At 36.4% G+C, this 19933-nt stretch overlaps 1 protein-coding gene across 9 annotated transcripts in view; it reads right to left on the reverse strand.

Annotated features, from left to right (window-relative positions):
- Positions 1-19933, reverse strand: part of TNPO1 (transportin 1) — a 95432-nt gene that overhangs the window by 54308 nt on the left and 21191 nt on the right. For 2 of the 9 annotated variants that reach the window (XR_013532284.1, XM_078365361.1), the window contains exons 1-4: positions 10220-10358; positions 9969-10082; positions 7159-7234; positions 2516-2665 (exon numbers count right to left, since the gene is read on the reverse strand). Coding sequence is in view for 6 of the 9 variants with exons in the window: in XM_078365361.1 (XP_078221487.1) it covers positions 2516-2665; positions 7159-7234; positions 9969-10073 (331 nt within the window). In the remaining 3 variants the exon portion in view is untranslated. Of the gene's footprint in view, positions 1-2515; positions 2666-7158; positions 7235-9968; positions 10083-10215; positions 10359-19933 lie in introns of those variants that run through there. The other 7 variants (XR_013532283.1, XM_078365360.1, XR_013532282.1 and 4 more) reach the window with 5 other exon arrangements.

Genomic DNA, 19933 nt, shown 5'->3' on the forward strand with positions numbered 1-19933 from the left:
GAGGAGGGGGATGTGAAGGGAGAAGGGACAAAAACGAACTCTCATTTTTAACTAACTTATTTCAAGCTGAGAGCTGTTTTATCTAGTTAATATTACAGACTTTTTAAAATAGAAAATTTCACATATATATACAAAAATAGAGAAGTATAATGAACTAAATATATCCATTAGCCACCTTTAACAACCATTAGTACATGGTCAATTTTGTTTCATCCACAATTTTACCCACAACCACCTTCACATTCCTAATTGCTTTAGCATATCTCAGACATGTTATTTGAAAATATACTGCAGCTGTTTGAAGCACCTTTATTTGTAGTAAAGCAGAGAAAAGCAACTAAAAAAAAGCTGTTTCTATGTTGAAAACCAGTGATCCCTCACAATTAGAATACTTAAATATCTACTCAACATAAACAAACTAAAATGAAAGACCTTTTGTATTCTAATACACAACAAGAAATAAAAATTATGCCCACGTAAGTCAACTTCACCAATCTTTGTTGTGAAATATGTCAGAAGATACTTAACTGCTTACTAATTCCCAAGATAAAATCAGCTCCTAAACATGTTCAAAAACTTTATGGAAGGTGAAAGTACTCATTGGGAGATAAAACCAATTATTCTCTCCCCAATACTATTACTTCTAATCTTTCCAATTTAAAGACACAAAGTATTGTGGTTTGGACCAATGGCACTTAAAAATAGGTTTATAATGAAATATAGTTTAGGAAGAAACAATCTCATATCTAGTTTCTACATCCTCTGCTTTCCTTTCAACTGAGTTGCCAATTCTCAGAGGGAACCCACCTTTCTTCCAAATTCCATTCTACTTATGTATGGGGATTTCTCTCCTGGATCTGAAATGGAAAAGGCTGGTACACACCCACCATTCTTTTGACCAGTGTCAAGAGTACGTAAAAACTTAAGGTACAAGGGTACATCAGAGTAATCTAGGGAGTCCCTTTTCTCAAACCACAAATGTCCTCTACCCATTACATTTAAAATCGGTATCAATGATGGTACTGTTTAATGCAAGAATGTCTGGAGAGAAATCATACAGCCAATGCTTTATAAGCAAGAGATGACTATTTCACAAACTGACAAGACAAAATAGGAAATCTTTTTTTTTTTTAAGAAGGATTTTTGCTTGTCATCTAGGCTGGAGTACAATGGCGCAATCTTGGCTCATTGCAACCTCTACCTCCCAGGTTCAAGTGATTCTCCTGCCTCAGTCTCCCAAGCAGATGTGATTATAGGTGTGAGCAACCATGGCCAGCTAATTTTTTTGTATTTTTAGTAGAAACGGGGTTGCACCATGTCAGTCAGGCTGGTCTTGAATTCCTGACCTCAGGTGATCCATCTGCCTCTGCCTCCTGAAGTGCTGGCATTACAGGTGTGAGCCACCGACCCAGCAAGGAACTCTTAACGAAAGCATGTGACTTTTTAAACTGACTTTCATTTAACCAACCTGGGTAGATTAACAGACGCTTTCCAGGTCCTTGTAAAATTTAGCTGCTTAAGCCCATGGTATACTAAAGGCTGCCCATTAGTAGGCTACTGTAGAGTGTGGTTATTACTGCTTCCATTGGCTGGTCAATGTGTTAACCAACAGCCAGCTGTGTGTGTTTCCAAATAGATTTATACATTACTATAATTGAGCATGTTAATTCAGTATTACATAAACTAAGAGAAAGTTGTATTGCCCCAGAAAATAAGCTGAACACGCTGAAAAGACTAAAAAGTTGCTGCTGTATTACTAAGGCAACTATTTAAAAACAAGAGAGAAAATAGTAAAAATCTAGACTCCTATAAACTTAGATTTTTCATAAACAATGAAAAAGTATTTCGTTACATGTGAAAGTGTAACAAGAAATTACATCCCATGTGTTATGCTAGGAAAAAATAAGAACTCCAGGCTGGGGTGCCATGGCTCAGGCCTGTAATCCCAGCACTTTGGGAGGCTGAGGTGGACGGGTCACCTGAGGTCAGGAGTTCGAGACCAGCCTGGTCGACATGGTGAAACCCCATCTCTACTAAAAAACGCAAAAATTAGGCGGGCATGGTGGCAGGCGCCTGTAATCCCAGCTACTCAGAAGGCTAAGGCAGGAGAATTGCTTTAACCTGGGAGGTGGAGGTTGCAGTGAGTCAAGAATGTATTCCATCCTGGGCAACAGAGTCTGTCTCAAAAAAACAAAAAACAAACAAAAAAAACACCTCTTATCTGCATGCTCAGGAAAAAGTAGTGTCTGCAAATAATTATCACTTGTTGATGCCCCATTTTAACCAACTCTGATTTGGTTAAGTTTGATTAGGCTCTCCTCTTATCCAGAAGTCACCAGTTTTACTGGATGAGAGCTTTTACCATGATCACATCATTTAAAGCATTTAAAAGCAATGAAAGGATTCCCCCATCATAATTTAACATGAAACAGATAAAAATTCCTAGCAAAATAATCTGTCATCTCTAAAAATGACCCAGTTACAAAGTAAGTAAAACTGTTGTAACAGAACTTACCAACAGTGGCTCTAATCAAAGGAGAGGAGTCACCAATATTATTTAAACATTCACTTTTAATAAAGTCTGTTACACCATTTGGGAAGTTCTGAAAGTGTGCTTTTACATTATTCTTCAAGATGAGACCACTCAATGACCTTGTGGGTTCATCTGTAATAAAATAATAATAGTATTGAGTTTTAAAGTAGTTTTCATTTCAAAATGTGCCAATAACAGTAATTTAAAAAAATATTTATAGTCAAAAGTTGATTGACATTCAAACTTGCTCTAACCAGGTAAAAATAATTAGAACTGATTAACAAAAGATTAGCTCTATGATTTATAGTTCAGGGCTTTTCAACCTTGGCACTACTGACATTGTGACAACAGTTTGACATACTGACAATTCTTTGTTGTAGGGTGCTGTCCTGTACATTTTAAGATGTTAAATAGCATCATTAGCCATAGATGCCAGCAGCATCCCTCAAAGTTGTGGCAACCAAAAATGTTTCCAGATAATGTCAAATGTCTTGGGCGGGGGGGGGGGTGGGGGGGGGGTGGGGGTAAAACTGCCTTTGGTTGAGAATCACTGATTTAGTTTGAGTTAATTTAGTTTATATATATGACCACTGTGCTCAAACTTTATTGTTACCTGATATAAACATCATTATAAGGCTAGAAGTATTAATCACTAAAAATATCCTATTTTTTAGGCCGGGTGCAGTGGCTCATGCCTGTAATCCAAGCACTTTGGAGGCCAAGGTAGGCGGATGACATGAGGTCGGGGGTTCAAGACCAGCCTCCAACATGGTGAAACCCTGTCTTAAAAATTTTTTTTTTTTTTTAGTGCTGGGCATGGTGGCTCATGCCTGTAATCCCAGCACTTTGGGAGGCCAGGAATTTGAGACAAGACTGGCCAACATGGTGAAACCCCATCTCTACTAAAAAACCCCAAATTAGCGAGGCATGGTGGTATGTGCCTGTAATCCCAGCTACTTGGGAGGCAGAGGCAGAGGCAGAACTGATTGAACCCAGAAGGCAGAGGCTGCAAAGTGGAGAAGCCAAGATTATGCCACTGCACTCTAGCCTAGGCGACAGACTGTCTCAAAAAAAAAAAAATTAAAAAAAAAAAAAAATTTTCTTCCTCCAGTGTCAAAAAAATATCCTATTGAAAAATTAAGTGCACAAAAGAATATATTAGATCATCTTCACATAACAAATATAATTAGTGTTAATTTATATCATGTTTTTCATTTGACCCTGAACTTAAAAGCAAAAAAAAAAAAAACAAAAAACTTCAAAAACATTTAAAAAGAGTTTACCTAAAATAAGTTTAATCCATAGATAGTATTTACAAATTTTCAAAAAGCAACTTAATACTAGTAGAGCACAACTGATGGGTTTACCAATTGGCATCAACACCAACAATATTAGCAATAGTTAACATCTTCAAACTGCTTATGATGTATTACACTGTGTGTTTTCCAAGTGGCACTGCATTTAATCCTTTCAATTTCATGAGGCAAGGATCATTCACCCCACTGCACATGTGAAAAAACTAAGGACTTTGATTCATTCTTTAGTATTTTCCTCCTCTTAAAGGGCTACAAGATGAAGAGCTGATGTGTTAAACAGAATATGCTATTGAAATACCATTGTTTTACCTGTCTTATTAAAAAATAATATACCCCAAGTTTGTTTTAGTTAGTATGATATTCCCAAACTCTGGCACTGAAATCCTCAAGATTGAAACACATGTAGAGGGAAAAAGAGCAGTTTCTCTGCACACAAACTCCATCCAGGTCATCACAGTTATTACTTTCCATTTTCAATTACAACCCATTCCAATGAGTAATTTAAAACAAAACATACTTTTAAATTCTCTTAAAAGTTAAAAACAGCCATGAAATAAATGAAGTCAGATACTTAACTTCTTCAAGCAATAAACTTGTCTTAAATTATCTGGTCATAATTCATCCATGTAATTATTTTATATGGTGTGACTTTGTTCATAAGAAATACAGTATATTGTTTTTACCATAAAGGTTACAAGATTAAGAGTTTTAATAAACCACAACATGAGGTGAAACAATTCAAAATTAAAAGTATATACTTTCTTAAAGTCTATTTTAAAAATTCAACGACTAACCATTTCCTTTTTTAAAAAAATTAAGTAGAACCTCAATTTGTTCATTTGTAAAGTGAGAGAATCAGACCAGCTGATCTGAGGTCTCTTACAAATCTAAAGTTTTACTCAGTGGAGATGATCAAATAAGCATTTTCATTTAAAATGTTACTTGTATTGCTGCTTTAATATGAATGGCCATGATACAAATTTCTTTTTTTAATGGAAAACAGCATGCAGCAAACCTGTGTCCCAATCTTCCCAAGGAAAAAAAATAAATGCATAAACACAAGAAGAAATATCAAGTGTTATACCAATGTAAAACTACTGCATCCTTGGAGAAACTGCACAATGAACAGAAAAAATACATTTTAGGGTCAAGATAATCTGAATAAAATCCTTTCCAACATTTCATGGTTTTGTAATTAATGTATTTGTGGAAGCAATGGCTTCCAAACTCTCTTGCCATTACTGAACAAATTGTGTGTGTGTGTTTTTTTTTTAAGTACTTCTGAAGTATCCTTTTTTGTTTTGGAGACAGGGCCACCCAGAATGGAGTTGCAGTGGCATGATCACAGCTGACCACAGCTCTGACCTCCTGGGCTCAGGTGATCCTCCCACCTCAGCCTCCTGAGTAGCAGGGACCATAGGTGTGTGCCACCATGCCAACTAATTTTTTTTCAGTTTCACCATTCACTATGTTGCTGATCTTGAACTTCTTGCCTGAAGCAATCTTCCTGCCTCGGCCTCTTGAAGGGCTGGAATTACAAGGGTGAACCACCTTGCCTGGCCTGAAGTATCCTTATATCCCAAGAAAGCTTTACTCAAGAGTATAATATTCTAACAATCTTAATAATTGAAATGTAGGATGAGAACACGAAAGTGGACAGCTTGGTGAAAATAAATTTAAAAATTTCAAAAAAAAACAATTACAGATTAGAAAAATCCATTTATAAATATCTTAGTTCTTTAAAAGAAACAGATTAATCACAAACTGTGTCAGTAAAATTTCTACATTAAAAAGTAATGTATCACAAATATATTTGTCAAACTAGAAATATTAATTGCTGAAGAATTCCTAGTTTCTTAAAATCTAGAGTTCTAAATTTTCTATTGTGTCCTTCATTCACAAATTAAAATCCCCAAAATTAACTACAAAATAAACTGAAAATAATTCAAAAGAAATTACTCTGTGTATGAATTATAAAAATCTGAATACAAAATCAGTAAGATTTTACTATACATTAACACCATTAATCTGTCAGAATTTAGAGCCAAAACTTTACAGATGGTCTGGTTGTCTAAAACTTATTATTCCCCAATTCCAAGTGCAGTGATTTTATTAATTGCACCATGGCTTCTAAAACACTAATCACTATCATTTGCTTAATAAATATTTAATTGACTTCTATGTGTCTACAATCTTTCAAGACGAGAATACTCAAATAAGGCTATGAAAAACACCTCTCACTACAACATAAACTCCTTGAGGGCAGTCTGTTTTGTCCACTTTTCTCTCCTGAGCCTGCAAATTGCATGGCAAAGAGATGCAATATTTATGAAATAATGTCTAGTGGGATACATGACATATTATTAGAAATAATCAAATGACTATGTCATTTAAAAATCAGACTATTCAGGCTTTAAACTATTATAGAAATCATTTAAATTTAAATTTAAGAGTCATAAAAAGTTTCATGTATACTGTTAGAATTTTTAAAAGTTACAAAAGTCTACTTTTTAATAAAACAATCCCACTTTTTGCTAAATAATTTAAAAACATTATGTGGCCATATAAGAGCACAGAAGGATATATAATTCAAGAGATCAACAATAATTATCTCCGGAAAATGGGATAAGTAATTTTTCATTTTGATTAGATGACCTTTCCATTTTTTCTACAATAAACATACATATATTCAGTTATTAAATCTAACATTCAATCTTTGTATTACAACCTCTGTTATATCCATCTGTAAGCATGGAAGCAGAACATTAAAGTAGACTTTGCAACAAGTTTTTCTTTTGTAAAGAATTAAGCACCTTATTATACAAATACCCAATTAAAAATGAGTACTGGCTCACGCCTGTAATCCTAGCACTTTGGGAGGCTGAGGCAGGTGGATCACCTAAGGCCAGGAGTTCGAGACTAGCCTGGCCAACAAGGAGAAACCCTGTCTTTACTAAAAAAAAATAAAAATAAAAAATAAATTAACTGGACATGGTACACGCCTGTAATCCCAGCTACTTGGGAGGCTCAGACATGAGAACTGCTTGAAACCAGGAGGCAGATGTCATGGTAAGCCAAGATCGAGCCACTGCATTCCAGCCTGGGTGACAGAATGATACTCTGTATATACATAAAAAAAGGAATGCTTATTATGCATGTAAATATTGAGTAGTAGTAACTAAGACTGTTCATCCCTCATCTATAAAGTACATGGTTACGACAAAATAACATCTTTTGAAATAATTCTTAGTACATTTAAACAGGTCTTAAAGAAACTTTTGAATAGTTATCAATACAAATCCTACTTACCTTCAGATTTTAATTTTGTAAGAACAAAAATCAAGTAGTTGTTAAAGTCTGGATATTGATTAAGTTGTTCCAGTTTCTAGAACAAACAGTAGTTAAGGAAACTTCTCTGTGTAATCTCAAGAAGAATTAAGCATTCTTAGTCTAAAAATCAAGGCTCTCTGGTGATATGTTCAGTCCTGCTTTTTTTTTTTTTAACTAAGAATAAAGATGTCTTAGTAAATCTATCAACATGCTATTTCAAAAACACACTAGTGCTTGCTAAACCTCTTAGTTGCTTTACGGCTGATATGTATCAATTACATGCAATACAACATAAAGCTCCAGCTTCAGCATGCTCAATATAGCAAAACATATTCAAAAAAATTCCTAGATTTCAACTTTAAACCACTCTAAACAGAAAGGTATTTAGGAATAAAAGGACAAAAATAAAGGCATTCCAAATGGAAACAAGTCTCTCAGAGTTGAAGATCATTTAAAGAAATTAACTTTATAGAATGAGTTAACTTAAAAGAAAAAAAAGATACTTTTATCAGACTCATTTGTTCTTTAGCATCCAAAAAGACAAAGTGCCATTTATGCACAAGGCTATATATATCTTATTATAAAGTCAGCATTATGAGATTATTGCACTACAGGTGTAGAACTGTTTCCCCCTACCCCCTAAATTTAACATTTCCAGTGACACCAATTTGTATGTAATTCATTGCTGCTGGGAGGCAGCTGTGAGAAAATGCTCTATTACATCTTTCTTCAAGTCCTGACTCCCAATCCCTAATAAGCTTCTCAATTGTGTTTTACTACACACAAAGATTAAAATGCTTTTTACCCAACAAACCTAAATTTCTGATTAAATCCAAGAATCAAACTGTAGGAACACTTTATTAGCTATTTATTACACACTTGAAAACCCTCAATGTTTAGGGGTCAGAATGTAAATGAACCAGCAAAATATTCTCTAGTAAAATTCCAAGGTGTAACTACTTTCTCCAACCAAGACAGTAATTCTTGTTTTAGAGAATGGTCAAGATTAACAGCATGCTGATATGCCAATGAATTTTTCAAAACTATTTCCTGATAAGGTTTACCTTCTTACAACCTGAGCTACATCTCATTATGCTCATACAGTGGTCTTTCAAAAAGTACTTGAAAGCCTATATTCTCTTCTTAGGAGAGACAAAAGAATAAGGCACTCTGAAAACAGCAGTGCATATTTTTAGCTAAAGTTGTTTTCCTCTCACAGTAACAGAAATTTGTTCTTACTCGGAGGACATACTAAGTTCCAGGCACACAGAATAAACTGTAAATTGACTACCGGCCCAAGGACAGCACTCAGCATTTATAAGGTGCCTAATAAATATAGACAAAAACAAGAAATTATGATTTATGTTGCCACAGAATAACTACAATGCGGGATTGGGCTTAGCTAATTTAAGAAACTAGTAAATGTATCATATAATGCCCGCAATTAATCAAACAACAATTTCTATCATCCCTAGAACTATGACAACACAAATTAAGAGTGAGCCATAGCAGGGTTTACAAGACATAAACTGCAATACACTCCAAAACTGCTCTTTCCTCAGAACTAGAAGTATCCAAACAAAACGGCTTTAAAAATCCAAGCAGATATAAATCATTATCCCTTCCACTAAGTATTACATTAACCAAGAAAGTAAGTACTCATTTTGTTATCTACTGAAGGTTTAACTTACAGCAATGCAGTACTTCTTCGAATCCCTCGGGATAAGTAACTTCATCTTTACAGGTATATAGATGTTTTGAATTTAAATAAACACGAAGAGTTTACTTACCGAACTCCATATTAAGTAATTTTGCTGCTCATTGACAATAGAAATCAAGAGGCTTTTCTGCAAAAAATAGACTTAACTTCTTTAGGCTTAAAAGATCGGGGTTTAAAGGTTAGTCATGATATAATGAGTGAATGTTTCCTTTACTGGATCCAGTAAGAGCTCTCCATTTCAGCACGGTTTAGGGCACAACACCAAGCATACATAGTAGAGTTTTGGTTCTTTTCACCTTTTCGGTCTCTAAAACCCCAACAACAGGATTACTACACCAGCACACTCGGTAAAGACCTAGATAGCTGTTCAGTCAGCCTTGAGCCAAAGCTTTAAAAAGAAAATCTAACTTGGGTGCCAGGGAGCCAGCAACAGGTGTTAACACCAGTAACCCGAGGGTGAGGCACGGAGACCCCTTTCCCCGACCTGTAAGGTCCCCAGCCCTTTTAGGGCAAGGACCTGGTAAAACACCCAGGACCCATACAGCTGCAATTCAAACCCCGCGCCAGCTCCACCCATTTCTGGCCAGTCAGGCGGCGAGCTCCGCCGCGCACAGAGCGCCCTCCACCCGGCCTCCTGCTCGGCTCGCCGCCCCCACCCGCGGGGCGCATTGTGTGGGCCCGGACCCGCTGCCGCCCGCCCGCTCTCTAACCCCGCAGCAGGTCAGCGGCGGGCGGGGACGTGGCGGGGCGGCCCGACCCGGCCCGCGCACATGTCGTGCGATCCCTGGTGGCGGCCAGGGGCCCCGGCCTCCCGCGGGCCGGAAGCCGGTGGCCTCGGCGGCGTGAGCCCCACGCGGCGGCGCCCCTGGCCCAGGCATCAGGGCCGCGTTCGCCAGTTGCCCGGCAGGGGTAGCGACGGCTTGCCCAGCGCGCGGACACAGGGAGGAGGCCAGGCTCGGAGGGCGGGGGAGGGGCAGAGGTGGGGGCAACCGGAGCCCCCGGCCACCGGGAACTGGGCCGCGGCGCGGGGCGAGCTGCGCTGGCGGCGGCCAGGCCTTGGAAAGGATACTTGTTGCACGGTTCTCTGGATGGTGGTGTCTGGGGACTGGGACTCCTTCAACAGCTGCAGGATTTGCTGAAGTCCTTGCTCGTCAGGTTTCCACTCATACTCCATCTTGGTTTGCTGCAAATAAAGCCAGACACAGGAAGAGACCGAGCAAATGTTACTCCCGGTGCATAGGCCCGGAGGCTTCCCGCGCGCAACGGACCTGTTTTCCACGCCACCACAACCCCAGCGATCCCCAGACGCCTCCGACCTGCCTGGGGTGTCCCGAAGGAAGTCTCAGACGGTGAAACCCGGTGGAACTGCTCTTGGCAGCCCGGCCGCCAACGTCTGCTGCTGCTGCTATTGCTGCCGCCGCCTCGGCCGCCGAGCGCAAGGAGCCGACCAGACTGAGTCACCGCGAATTTGCAATCTGGCCCCAAGATCCGCTCACCGGAGCCCCCTGGGTCCTAGTGCCATGCAGTTTTCTCCAACCCAACCCATCTCTAATTCCGTCCGGAAGATTACTACTGACTTAAGGGCTAATAAAAAGTCAAGCCCTTATCAAAACACCCGAGGAACACCTGAAGAGATCTGTTTTGGGTATATTATTTTACAAAATATGGTGAATTAACGCAAAATGACTGAAATAGGTTACAGAAAGTTATTTTCCCTGACAGTTCACTAATAATTAGTGAGAAGCAATCAAAATGTTTACATTTCAATTTGATATATAAAGCACTAAAAATATTTAGTCTAAAATATTGATGCAGTCACAACTGACTCCTCGAAAACCATTAAATGCAACATTTGCAGAACTTGACTAAAAAAAATTGCATTCCTGCATAAACTTCAATTTTTGAACTCCTATTAAGTGAAATAAATTCCATCAAGAAGTAACTACATTCCACAAGTAATGGACTTTGGGTCGAAGGAAATACAAGTAAAATAATGTAATTTTACAACTTCATAATGTTTAATTCCATTAGAGTATTTTCACATACTACATTTTCTCATTTGATTCTCATTACAACCTAGTGAGGTATTATTTGCCTCCATGTGGCAACTAAGGTGAAAAAAGATCTGAGCAATCTACCACACTTAATCAGTGAAGACTGAGACACGAATATAGGTTTTTAAAGCTACTATAAGTTACATCTGCTACAGTCAACTGAAGCTATCATATCACTGAAATTTTCGTTAAAACAAAAACAACAAAATGTAAGTGTCAAGCATGATTTATTTGTAAAAACCAAACAGTTTGATAGAGAGGAATTTTAACATGAAAAGTCCCTTGCTAGTAGGGGTTTAAAAAAACAACTACCTTTTCACCTAATTAGTTTTCTTCTTTTTTTTTTTAAATGTCTTTTCCTCTCTCCTTCACTCTTATTTTTCTGCTTTATATTCTGTAATCTGACTTTGCTCACGAAGTTCTGATGACTTCGTAAATGACCAAATTTAATAAACTGTTCTTAAACAAAAAACCTCAAAACAAAAACCATCACCATCTGGACATAAAATATATTAATACTGTAGTGTTTTTATTCTAGTCTTCATTCTATGTGTTTTTATGCACATTACATTTTATAGTAGGATTGTCCTTTTTCTTGCCTTCATATATCATTATTTATTGAAAATACTTCAATAAAATGTTAATAGTATTCCATTATACCACTATGCCATCATTTAATTTTATATACTTTTATTTGATACACTATAGACATAAAATTGTACAAATGATAAGCATATAATCCATAGATGGATTTTTACAAAGTGAACCCATCTGTGTAACCAATACCCACCTCAGGATAGAGATCATTGAGTATGAAGAGGTTTCTTTTGTGTCCAATCCCAGCCATCAACCCTTCCCAAAATAATCCCTAATATAATCTCTATCACTATAGATTTCTCCCCTTCCCTCTCTTAATTTCAGAAACTTAAAAAAAACTACAAATATTATAATAAATAAAACAACATGGTTGTGTAAGACAAGTTAATTAAATCCTATCTCCAGGCTCCCGAGAGAATCTGTTTTAATAGTTTGATGTGAATCTTTCTACATTCTAATCTCATACATATGTTTTCCTCTTATTTTAGATCATCCTCCATACTACACTAATATTAACTCTACAACTTTTTTTTTACACATAATAAGACATGGCCTTAATTCCAGGCCAATACATACAAATTTAACTCATCTTTTAATAGATGCACATTGGTCTTGAGAATGGATAGAGCATAATTTTTTCCAATGACCTCCTGATTGGCTTCCAGATTGCTTCTACATTTTTGCTGCTACCAACAACCCAGTAAAAAAATTCTTGTACCAATGTCCCTACATAATAGTGGCAACCTGGTGGGGTTATTAGGCCAAAAAGTCTGTGAATTTAAAAATTTTAAACAGTTATTACCAGATTACATTCCCAAATGTTATGCAATTCACACATGCCAACAATATGAATGTTTCCTGTATCTCCACCAGCACATTCTTTTAATTTTTATGACGCTAACCAATGACAATTTAATTTCCCCTGATATTAGTGGGGGTGGGGAACCTAAAAGTCTGAGCCTTAGTAATATTAGAGTTGGAGCTGCTACAGGCATACCCCACCTGCTGAGGTGACATTCAGATAGCCCATTTAACCGCCTAGCTTCCCTTTTAAACAAGAAACTAAAGCAAGGAACCAATAGCAGTCAAGTCTGAAAGGCATCTTCATTATCATATCCATCCTGAGGATGGCTGCACCATAATATCAGGCCAATACATGCTTCCTTTTTTATTTCTGTTGTCAAATAAATAGGGTTCTTTTTCTTTTCAAACAGCTTAGTATTAAGAACATTTAATTTGATTAGCCTATGATGACGGAATAGGTGTTTCCCCACACCTTACTCAAATTATCTGTAACAAGAGGCTCTCAAGAATATTTGATTCAGGCCGGGGGTCTGGGTGGCTCATGCCTGAAATCCCAGCACTTTGGGAGGCCGAGGTGGGTGGATCATGAGGTCAGGATATGGAGGTCAGGATCTTGGACAACACGGTGGAACCCCGTCTCTACTAAAAATACAAAAATTAGCCTGGTGTGGTGGCAGGCGTCTGTAGTCCCAGCTACTCAGCGGGTAGAGGCGGGAGAATCGCTTCAAGAGACTGAGGTTGCAGTAAGCCAAGATCGCACCACTGCACTCCAGCCTGGGAGACAGAGCGAGACTCCGTCTCAAATATATATATATATATGTATTTGATTCAGATAACTGCTTGATAAGAGATCTTAGACCTCTTTGAACTTTTCTGTCACATCTTTTTAAAAATTGTGATAAAATATACACACATAACATTTACTATTTTAAGTATACAGTAAGTGGCATCCATCTCCAAAACTTACCATATTTTAAAAGTCATTAAAATCAGGAAAAATCTTATACCCCAGGGTAGCCAGACATTGCAGGGTTAACTAGATAACTCTGAAATACTTCAAGTGAACCAAGCACATCAGGATTATTATATGAGGTAAAAATCATTTATTTAAATAGTAAACTACATTTATATTAGTTAAATAGAATATCGATATTGGATTTTCTTATAAAATTTAAATATTACTTGGAGTATACTTTTGGCATGTTGAAGGCTCAGCTCTAAATGTCTCAAAAAAAAGGAAGTAGTACTTCAAATATTGCTCCCTTAGATCATACTCCATTAATATTAACTTCATAACTCATGCCTGATTGGCCCATGACATTCAATGGTGACCAAAAAAAAAAAAAAAGGATTTTCAACAACCCAAAGACAGTTATTTGAAAAACAAGATAGAAAATAGCGCCAGAAAAAAATAGCCTGCAAGTGGTGAGTTACTGATACCATTTTGGAATTTCAGAAGACTAAAGCTTACACATGAGCAAGTTTTTAACTTAAATTTACATTAAAATTTTGAATTTGCTACAGTTAAAAATCATGTAAAGAAGAGGTAAAGAAGCCAGACTGGCTGAGAAAAGTAAAAACATATAGCTTCTTCCTTGCTGGATAGTCTGTAAAGTATAGTTTAAAAAGCAGTCTGGAGATGTGGATTCAACTGACCTACATTTGAATTCTAGTTTTTCCACTTAGTAGCATGAAAAACTGGGCAAGTTAATTAATCTGAGTCTTAGTTTCCCAAACCTAAAATGGGAATATACTAACTCTGTATGTGGATCATAGGTACCTGGCACATAATATGTATAATTTGAAAAATAGGGCTTTCTAGCATCCGCAAGATAAAATCTAACTTCTTTTCATGGAATAAGTTTCTTCGTGATCTGGTTCATCATCCTCAGGGACACTTTTATCTATGACTCAACCTCCAACTTCATGCTCCATCAAGTCTTTCTGAACCTCTCCTACTTTGGAAATCTTTGCATAGTAATTTCCTGCTGCGAATGCCCTCTTTAAACCTGACCAACTGGCAAACTCCTTCTCACTCTTTAGAGCTACCCTCATTCACTGATTTTCCAAATATTTATTGAGAGTCTTTCTTGGCACTATGATTGATACTGGATACTATTTCTCTTCTGTGTCATTATTCCAAGATCTCCCCACAAGACTTAAGTGTATTTTTTATTACAGATCTATGGTTTATAGCTATCTCCATTTTAGAAATTGTCATATTGTATTATAATTATTTCTAGGTCAGTCCTGGCAATAGATCACATGTTCCTTGAGAGCAGGGACAGTGTCTTTTCACTCTCTTTGCTTAGCAGAGTCTGATTCAATAAATACTTGTTGAATAAACACTATTGTTGTTATTAATTCAACCAAGTAAATATTAAGTTGAACAACTACCATGTGCTCAGTGAATTTTGGAGATTCAAAGATAAGTAAAATACAGTTTTTATCCCCACTAAGTTCTCATTTGGAGAGAGAGGAAGATGAGCTGTCAATGAATGAAGTATATGATAAAGTACAATAGGAAAAGAGAGAAAAGCAAATACATCACCAGGAGAGAGAGATGCATTCCCCCGCCCCCATCATCTAGTTCAATTAAAATTTTTTCATTCTAATTTCAATGAAATTCAAAGTTAAATGTTTCTATCTATATGTTGAATCACTATGATTATGAGAAATGTTACTATTAGTGACATCATTTCCCCAACTGGTGAACAACTCTTGGTAGAGATCCAAACAAACGAGGTACAATTGTCCTTCAATACTTCAATAACACAGTAGTTTTTTTTTTGGAGATGGAGTCTAGCTCCGTCACCCAGGCTGGAGTACACTGGTGTGGTCTTGGTTCACTGCAACCTCCTCCTTCTGGGTTTAAGCAATTATCCTGCCTCAACCTCTGGAGTAGCTGGGATTATAGGTATGCGCCACCAGGCTCGGTTAATTTTTGTATTTTTAGTAGAGACAGGGTTTTACCATGTTGTCCAGGCTGGTCTCGAACTCCTGACCTCAAGTGATCCGCCCCCCTCAGCCTCCCAAAGTGCTGGGATTACATGCGTGAACTACCGTGCCCAATCACAGTTTTTATTCCTAGAAAATTCAACATATATTAAAACTCTGCAAAAAGTTCCATGTGTATATGTAAAATTGAGTTAGGCTCTTGGCTCTGGTATCTATAAACAGATTTTTTACAGCTTTGTGACTATCTAATGAGACATTTACAAGTCATACAAAACTAGGACAATTCTTCATGGTGAACATCTAGCAACGCTCAGCACTACCCAGTAAATGACAAGAGTACCTCCCAGTCACTAGGATACCTCCAGAGAGTAGCACTGCCTTAGCGGAGAACGACTATGGTAGGGAAAGTACAAAGGGCTGTGAAGACATTATGCTAATCCAGTTAGGAGGTCAGGAAAGGACTTCCTTGAGAAAGTGACTTTTTATCAGACATCTAACAGGAATTACCAAAAAGCAAAGGTGAGGCTAGGAGGACCTCATAGACTATGTTAGGAAGCTTGGACTATTTTAAGGATAATACAAAGCTTGTGAAAGGGGTTTTAAATTAATAAAAGACATGATCAAACAAAAGTCTGGAGAAGGATTAATCCTCTTAGAAAACAGAAACAGGGAAGGTGAGGCTCATCTTTCGCCCTATAACTTCAATATTATGTCAATTTTTAGAATGTGTAATATTTCAATAATAAAGATAATTTTTAAAACCCATCAGTTTATAATGAGGGCAGGAGTCACAGGAAGACCTAACTGTCCAATCAGCATATAAAATGGAATTCCAGTTTGTTAGGCATGTTTCATAGAGAGCCAACATGTACCAATAACTCTGGTACTAAAGTATTGAAGACTTAAACACATGCAATATTTTGTTAGTAATAGTGACAGCTAATATTTTTTGAGTACCAAGCAATGATCTAAGCACTTACATATTTAAATTAATTTAATCTTCACAACTCCATGGTGGTAACGCTATCAATTACGTTTTACAAATACGTATATTGAGGCACAGAGAAGTTACTTGCCTCAGGTTGCTCAGCTAGTAAATGGAAAATCCAACTAATCTGGCTCCAGTGTCCAGTCTGGAAGCCCTTGATATACTTACTGCCTTTCCAAAAGAAACATCAATCTCTATAAATTGTGAAACTACTCATAAATACAACCATTTGCATACTAAAGAACATATATTTTGATACCTTTATGGTGAGATAAAAGAGAAAAGTAAAATCATACTTCACCATCATAAAAGCTATAATAGATCTAAAAAAGCAGTAGTATATATATAATATGACAATAAAAGTGAGATATTTCCATAGCATTGAGTAAATGAATTAAAAACATTCTAAATATAATCTTCAAAACACCCCTCTGCTGTAAGTAGGTAGCAAGTATTATTTTTATTTGACAAGCAGATAAATCAAAACAGCTTAAGAAATTTGCTGAATCATTTACTGAATGTGAATCAGCTATGTAGACTTCCACAGAAAATGTCTCTTATACTTTTTTTTTGCAGAAAAATGCTATTATGAGCAAGGACGAAAAAAAAATCAGATATCCAATGATCTAGAAAGAGCATGCAATTTAAAGAATATACTTATTTAATAAAACTTCTATGAGAAATGGAAACAAAGTTCAGGTATGAAGGAAAAGTTTACAGGCCGTTGATGAATAGTTTTAAAAAATGAGATTTTTTTTAAACGTCAAACAATCAAAATGTTGACAAACTTGTTAAATTATAGCTATCAGTGCAACTAGAAAGTCTTTTAAGAGAGTCTATAATCAGAGGTTACGGATCAAGAAAGAAGGAAATGCAAAACTAACTGTTGAGCTTGTATTAATTGTGGAAATGAGCTCAACTAGATTAAAAGGGCAGGGACCATAATTCATGTTACACAGTGCCGGGCACATGGGTTTTAATCATCTTTGATTGACTGATGGGTAAATCATCTAGTTCACCACTTGAAAAAATTAGGCTAAGAAATTAAAATTTTAGCTTTCTGGCATTACAAAGTTATTGTCATCTAAGAGCTGAGAGATTAACAGAACACAGAAAATGGAAAATAGGTACTAAGGAAAGTTTGAATAAATGTATTCTTAAGTAGCCTTTTCTGGAAGAACTTTGAAGATGACTAGACATGCCTACCAAATGCTAATTAAAGTTTACAAATAAACATTTTAAAAAGTGTGGTATCAAAGTGAGTGATAAGAAGGAAAACTTAATCTCAAAATTCAACCCAATCTATAACCAGATGCTTCCTATATTTTAGCCAATTTAATATTCACAACAACACTATGAGGTAGATGTTAACTCCATTTTATATTAACCAAGGTTCAGAGAGGTTAAGTAGTTTGCCCAGCTAGTATGTGGCAGAGTAGGCATTCAAAACGAAACCTGTGTGATTCCAAAGTCTGAACTGTGCCTACTCATAAAACAGCAACCCTGTTATCATTGATGGGTTCTTCCATGTGCCAGTTATTATGTTAAATTCTTTAAATATATGATCTCATTTAATTCCATGAATATGTACTATGATTATCTCCATTTTACAGAAGAGGAACAGGCTTAAGAGAACTTAAGCAATGTGCTGAAGGTCACACAGACAGTAATAAACAAAGCCAGGACTCAAGCCCTGATGCACCCAACTCCAGAGCCCATGCACTGAGCTACTCTGCTGTATTATTCTTGTTCTGCCACCCCACAAACATGTGACTTACCCTTTGAGAACTTAACAGCAAGCAGACTATGAATGGTCTGCATTATACTTCTCTTTCCCTTTCTATTCCATGCATCACCAATAATTCAACAGTTATCTTGATGAATGTCTACTTCAGGTCAATCACTTCCGACATGATAACTGCATCTTGCTTTTCAGAGAACAAGTTTTTCATTTTTAATGAAAAAAAAGCTGACAGGAGTAATACCTCCCATATATTTAACTTTTGGTTATCTCATTGTCACCCTCAAAACACCAGCTCCCTGTTGAGTTCTAAAATAGATTTAACCTTCACGGTTGGTTTCACTCTCCATGTATGTTTAAGCAACTTAAATCATGGTTCTCAACCCTTACTGCACATTATAATTACTAGGAACTTATAGCCAGTTGAGAACCATTATATTAAATCAATATATCTGCTCCTGGCAACTTCCATTATTTCTTATTCTAATGAGCAGTGTTGTTCTAACAGTACCAGAAATGACAGAAAACAGAAAAAGAGGAACAGAATGCAGACTGCACTGATTAATATGGGAAACATTACTAATCACTAAAAGTCTTTAATGAAAACCAAAACATAAGAACATATTGTTTAAAGTTACATAATAATTTGTACTTCATAGTAAGAACTATTAAGTACAATGTTTATTTACTTTGTAAATTAACAGTGACAGAGAAGGGAAAGAAGTTCCACTTCAGTTATTTTTTTTTTTAGACGGAGTCTCCATTGTTGCCAGGCAGAAAGGCAGTGGTGCAATCTCAGCTCACTACAACCTATGCCTCCTGGATTCAAGCAATTCTCCTACCTTAGCCTCCTGAGTAGCTGGGACTACAGGCATGTGCCACCACTCCCGGCTAATTTTTGTATATTTTTTAGTAGAGATGTGAGATTTCTATGATGAAATGAACAGTTAGGTAAAAGCTAATGTTAATCAACCTACTAACCACTTAACTTTTTTGTAACCTTTTTATTTTGCTGTCTGAATTGCTCTGATCCTTCTCTCATTCAGCCCTTACCTTAGAACTTGTTAAGTTCTAAGACAGAAACGGGAACTTGGGAAAAGTAAGTTTTGGGGGAAGTAAGTTTATCTCCAGTAAATAATAACAACACACACTAGAAAATTATGATCCTTAACTGGCAAAATATGATTTAAATTTGTATATCAAATCAACTTATCTTGCCAATGATAACTACATCTTTCTTCAAATGGCAATATTAAGTCATTCAGAAAAATAAACTCTTCTAAATAAGCCCACATATTAAAAACCAATTAATCAAAATAATTAGGTCCCTGATTCTTTTCGTATTATAGAATTCATTAATGTGCTTTACTAGGGATTGTCCCACTGCTACATTCAACTGGAGAGTTAGTTGTTAAGTAGTTCAATGGACTACTGTCAATGTCTATTGTTAATTCTACTCTAATAGTTTCCATTTCTGTGACACAGATTTAACAACAAAAAAAAGCTTTTTAAAAGCCTTCTTTGAGTATTATAACATGATTGTAAATTTCCTTTCAGAACATTGGCTTATCACTGCCAAGTGGTTTTAAGTAAAAACAGTGCTTAATAAGGTTCAAATTACTTTCATATTTTACCTCATTTGATTTTAAAAACTACCCTGTGCTGAGGAAGCCATCTCAGTGATATTAAGTCACTTGCCAAAAATCACTCAGCTAGTAATTGTTAAGAATTGGGTTGGAATGAATGTCTATTTCTGGTCCAATGTTTCTACTACTCCAAACTATTCCTTTAATTCATAGTTCATTAAATATGTAAGTATAATCAATTAAAAGAATAGCTTGTCTTAAAGTAACACTGCTCTACACTGATTATACATCTGCTGATTTATATGA

The sequence above is a fragment of the Callithrix jacchus genome, chromosome 2, assembly GCF_049354715.1.
Source record: "Callithrix jacchus isolate 240 chromosome 2, calJac240_pri, whole genome shotgun sequence".
Taxonomy (NCBI): domain Eukaryota; kingdom Metazoa; phylum Chordata; class Mammalia; order Primates; family Cebidae; genus Callithrix; species Callithrix jacchus.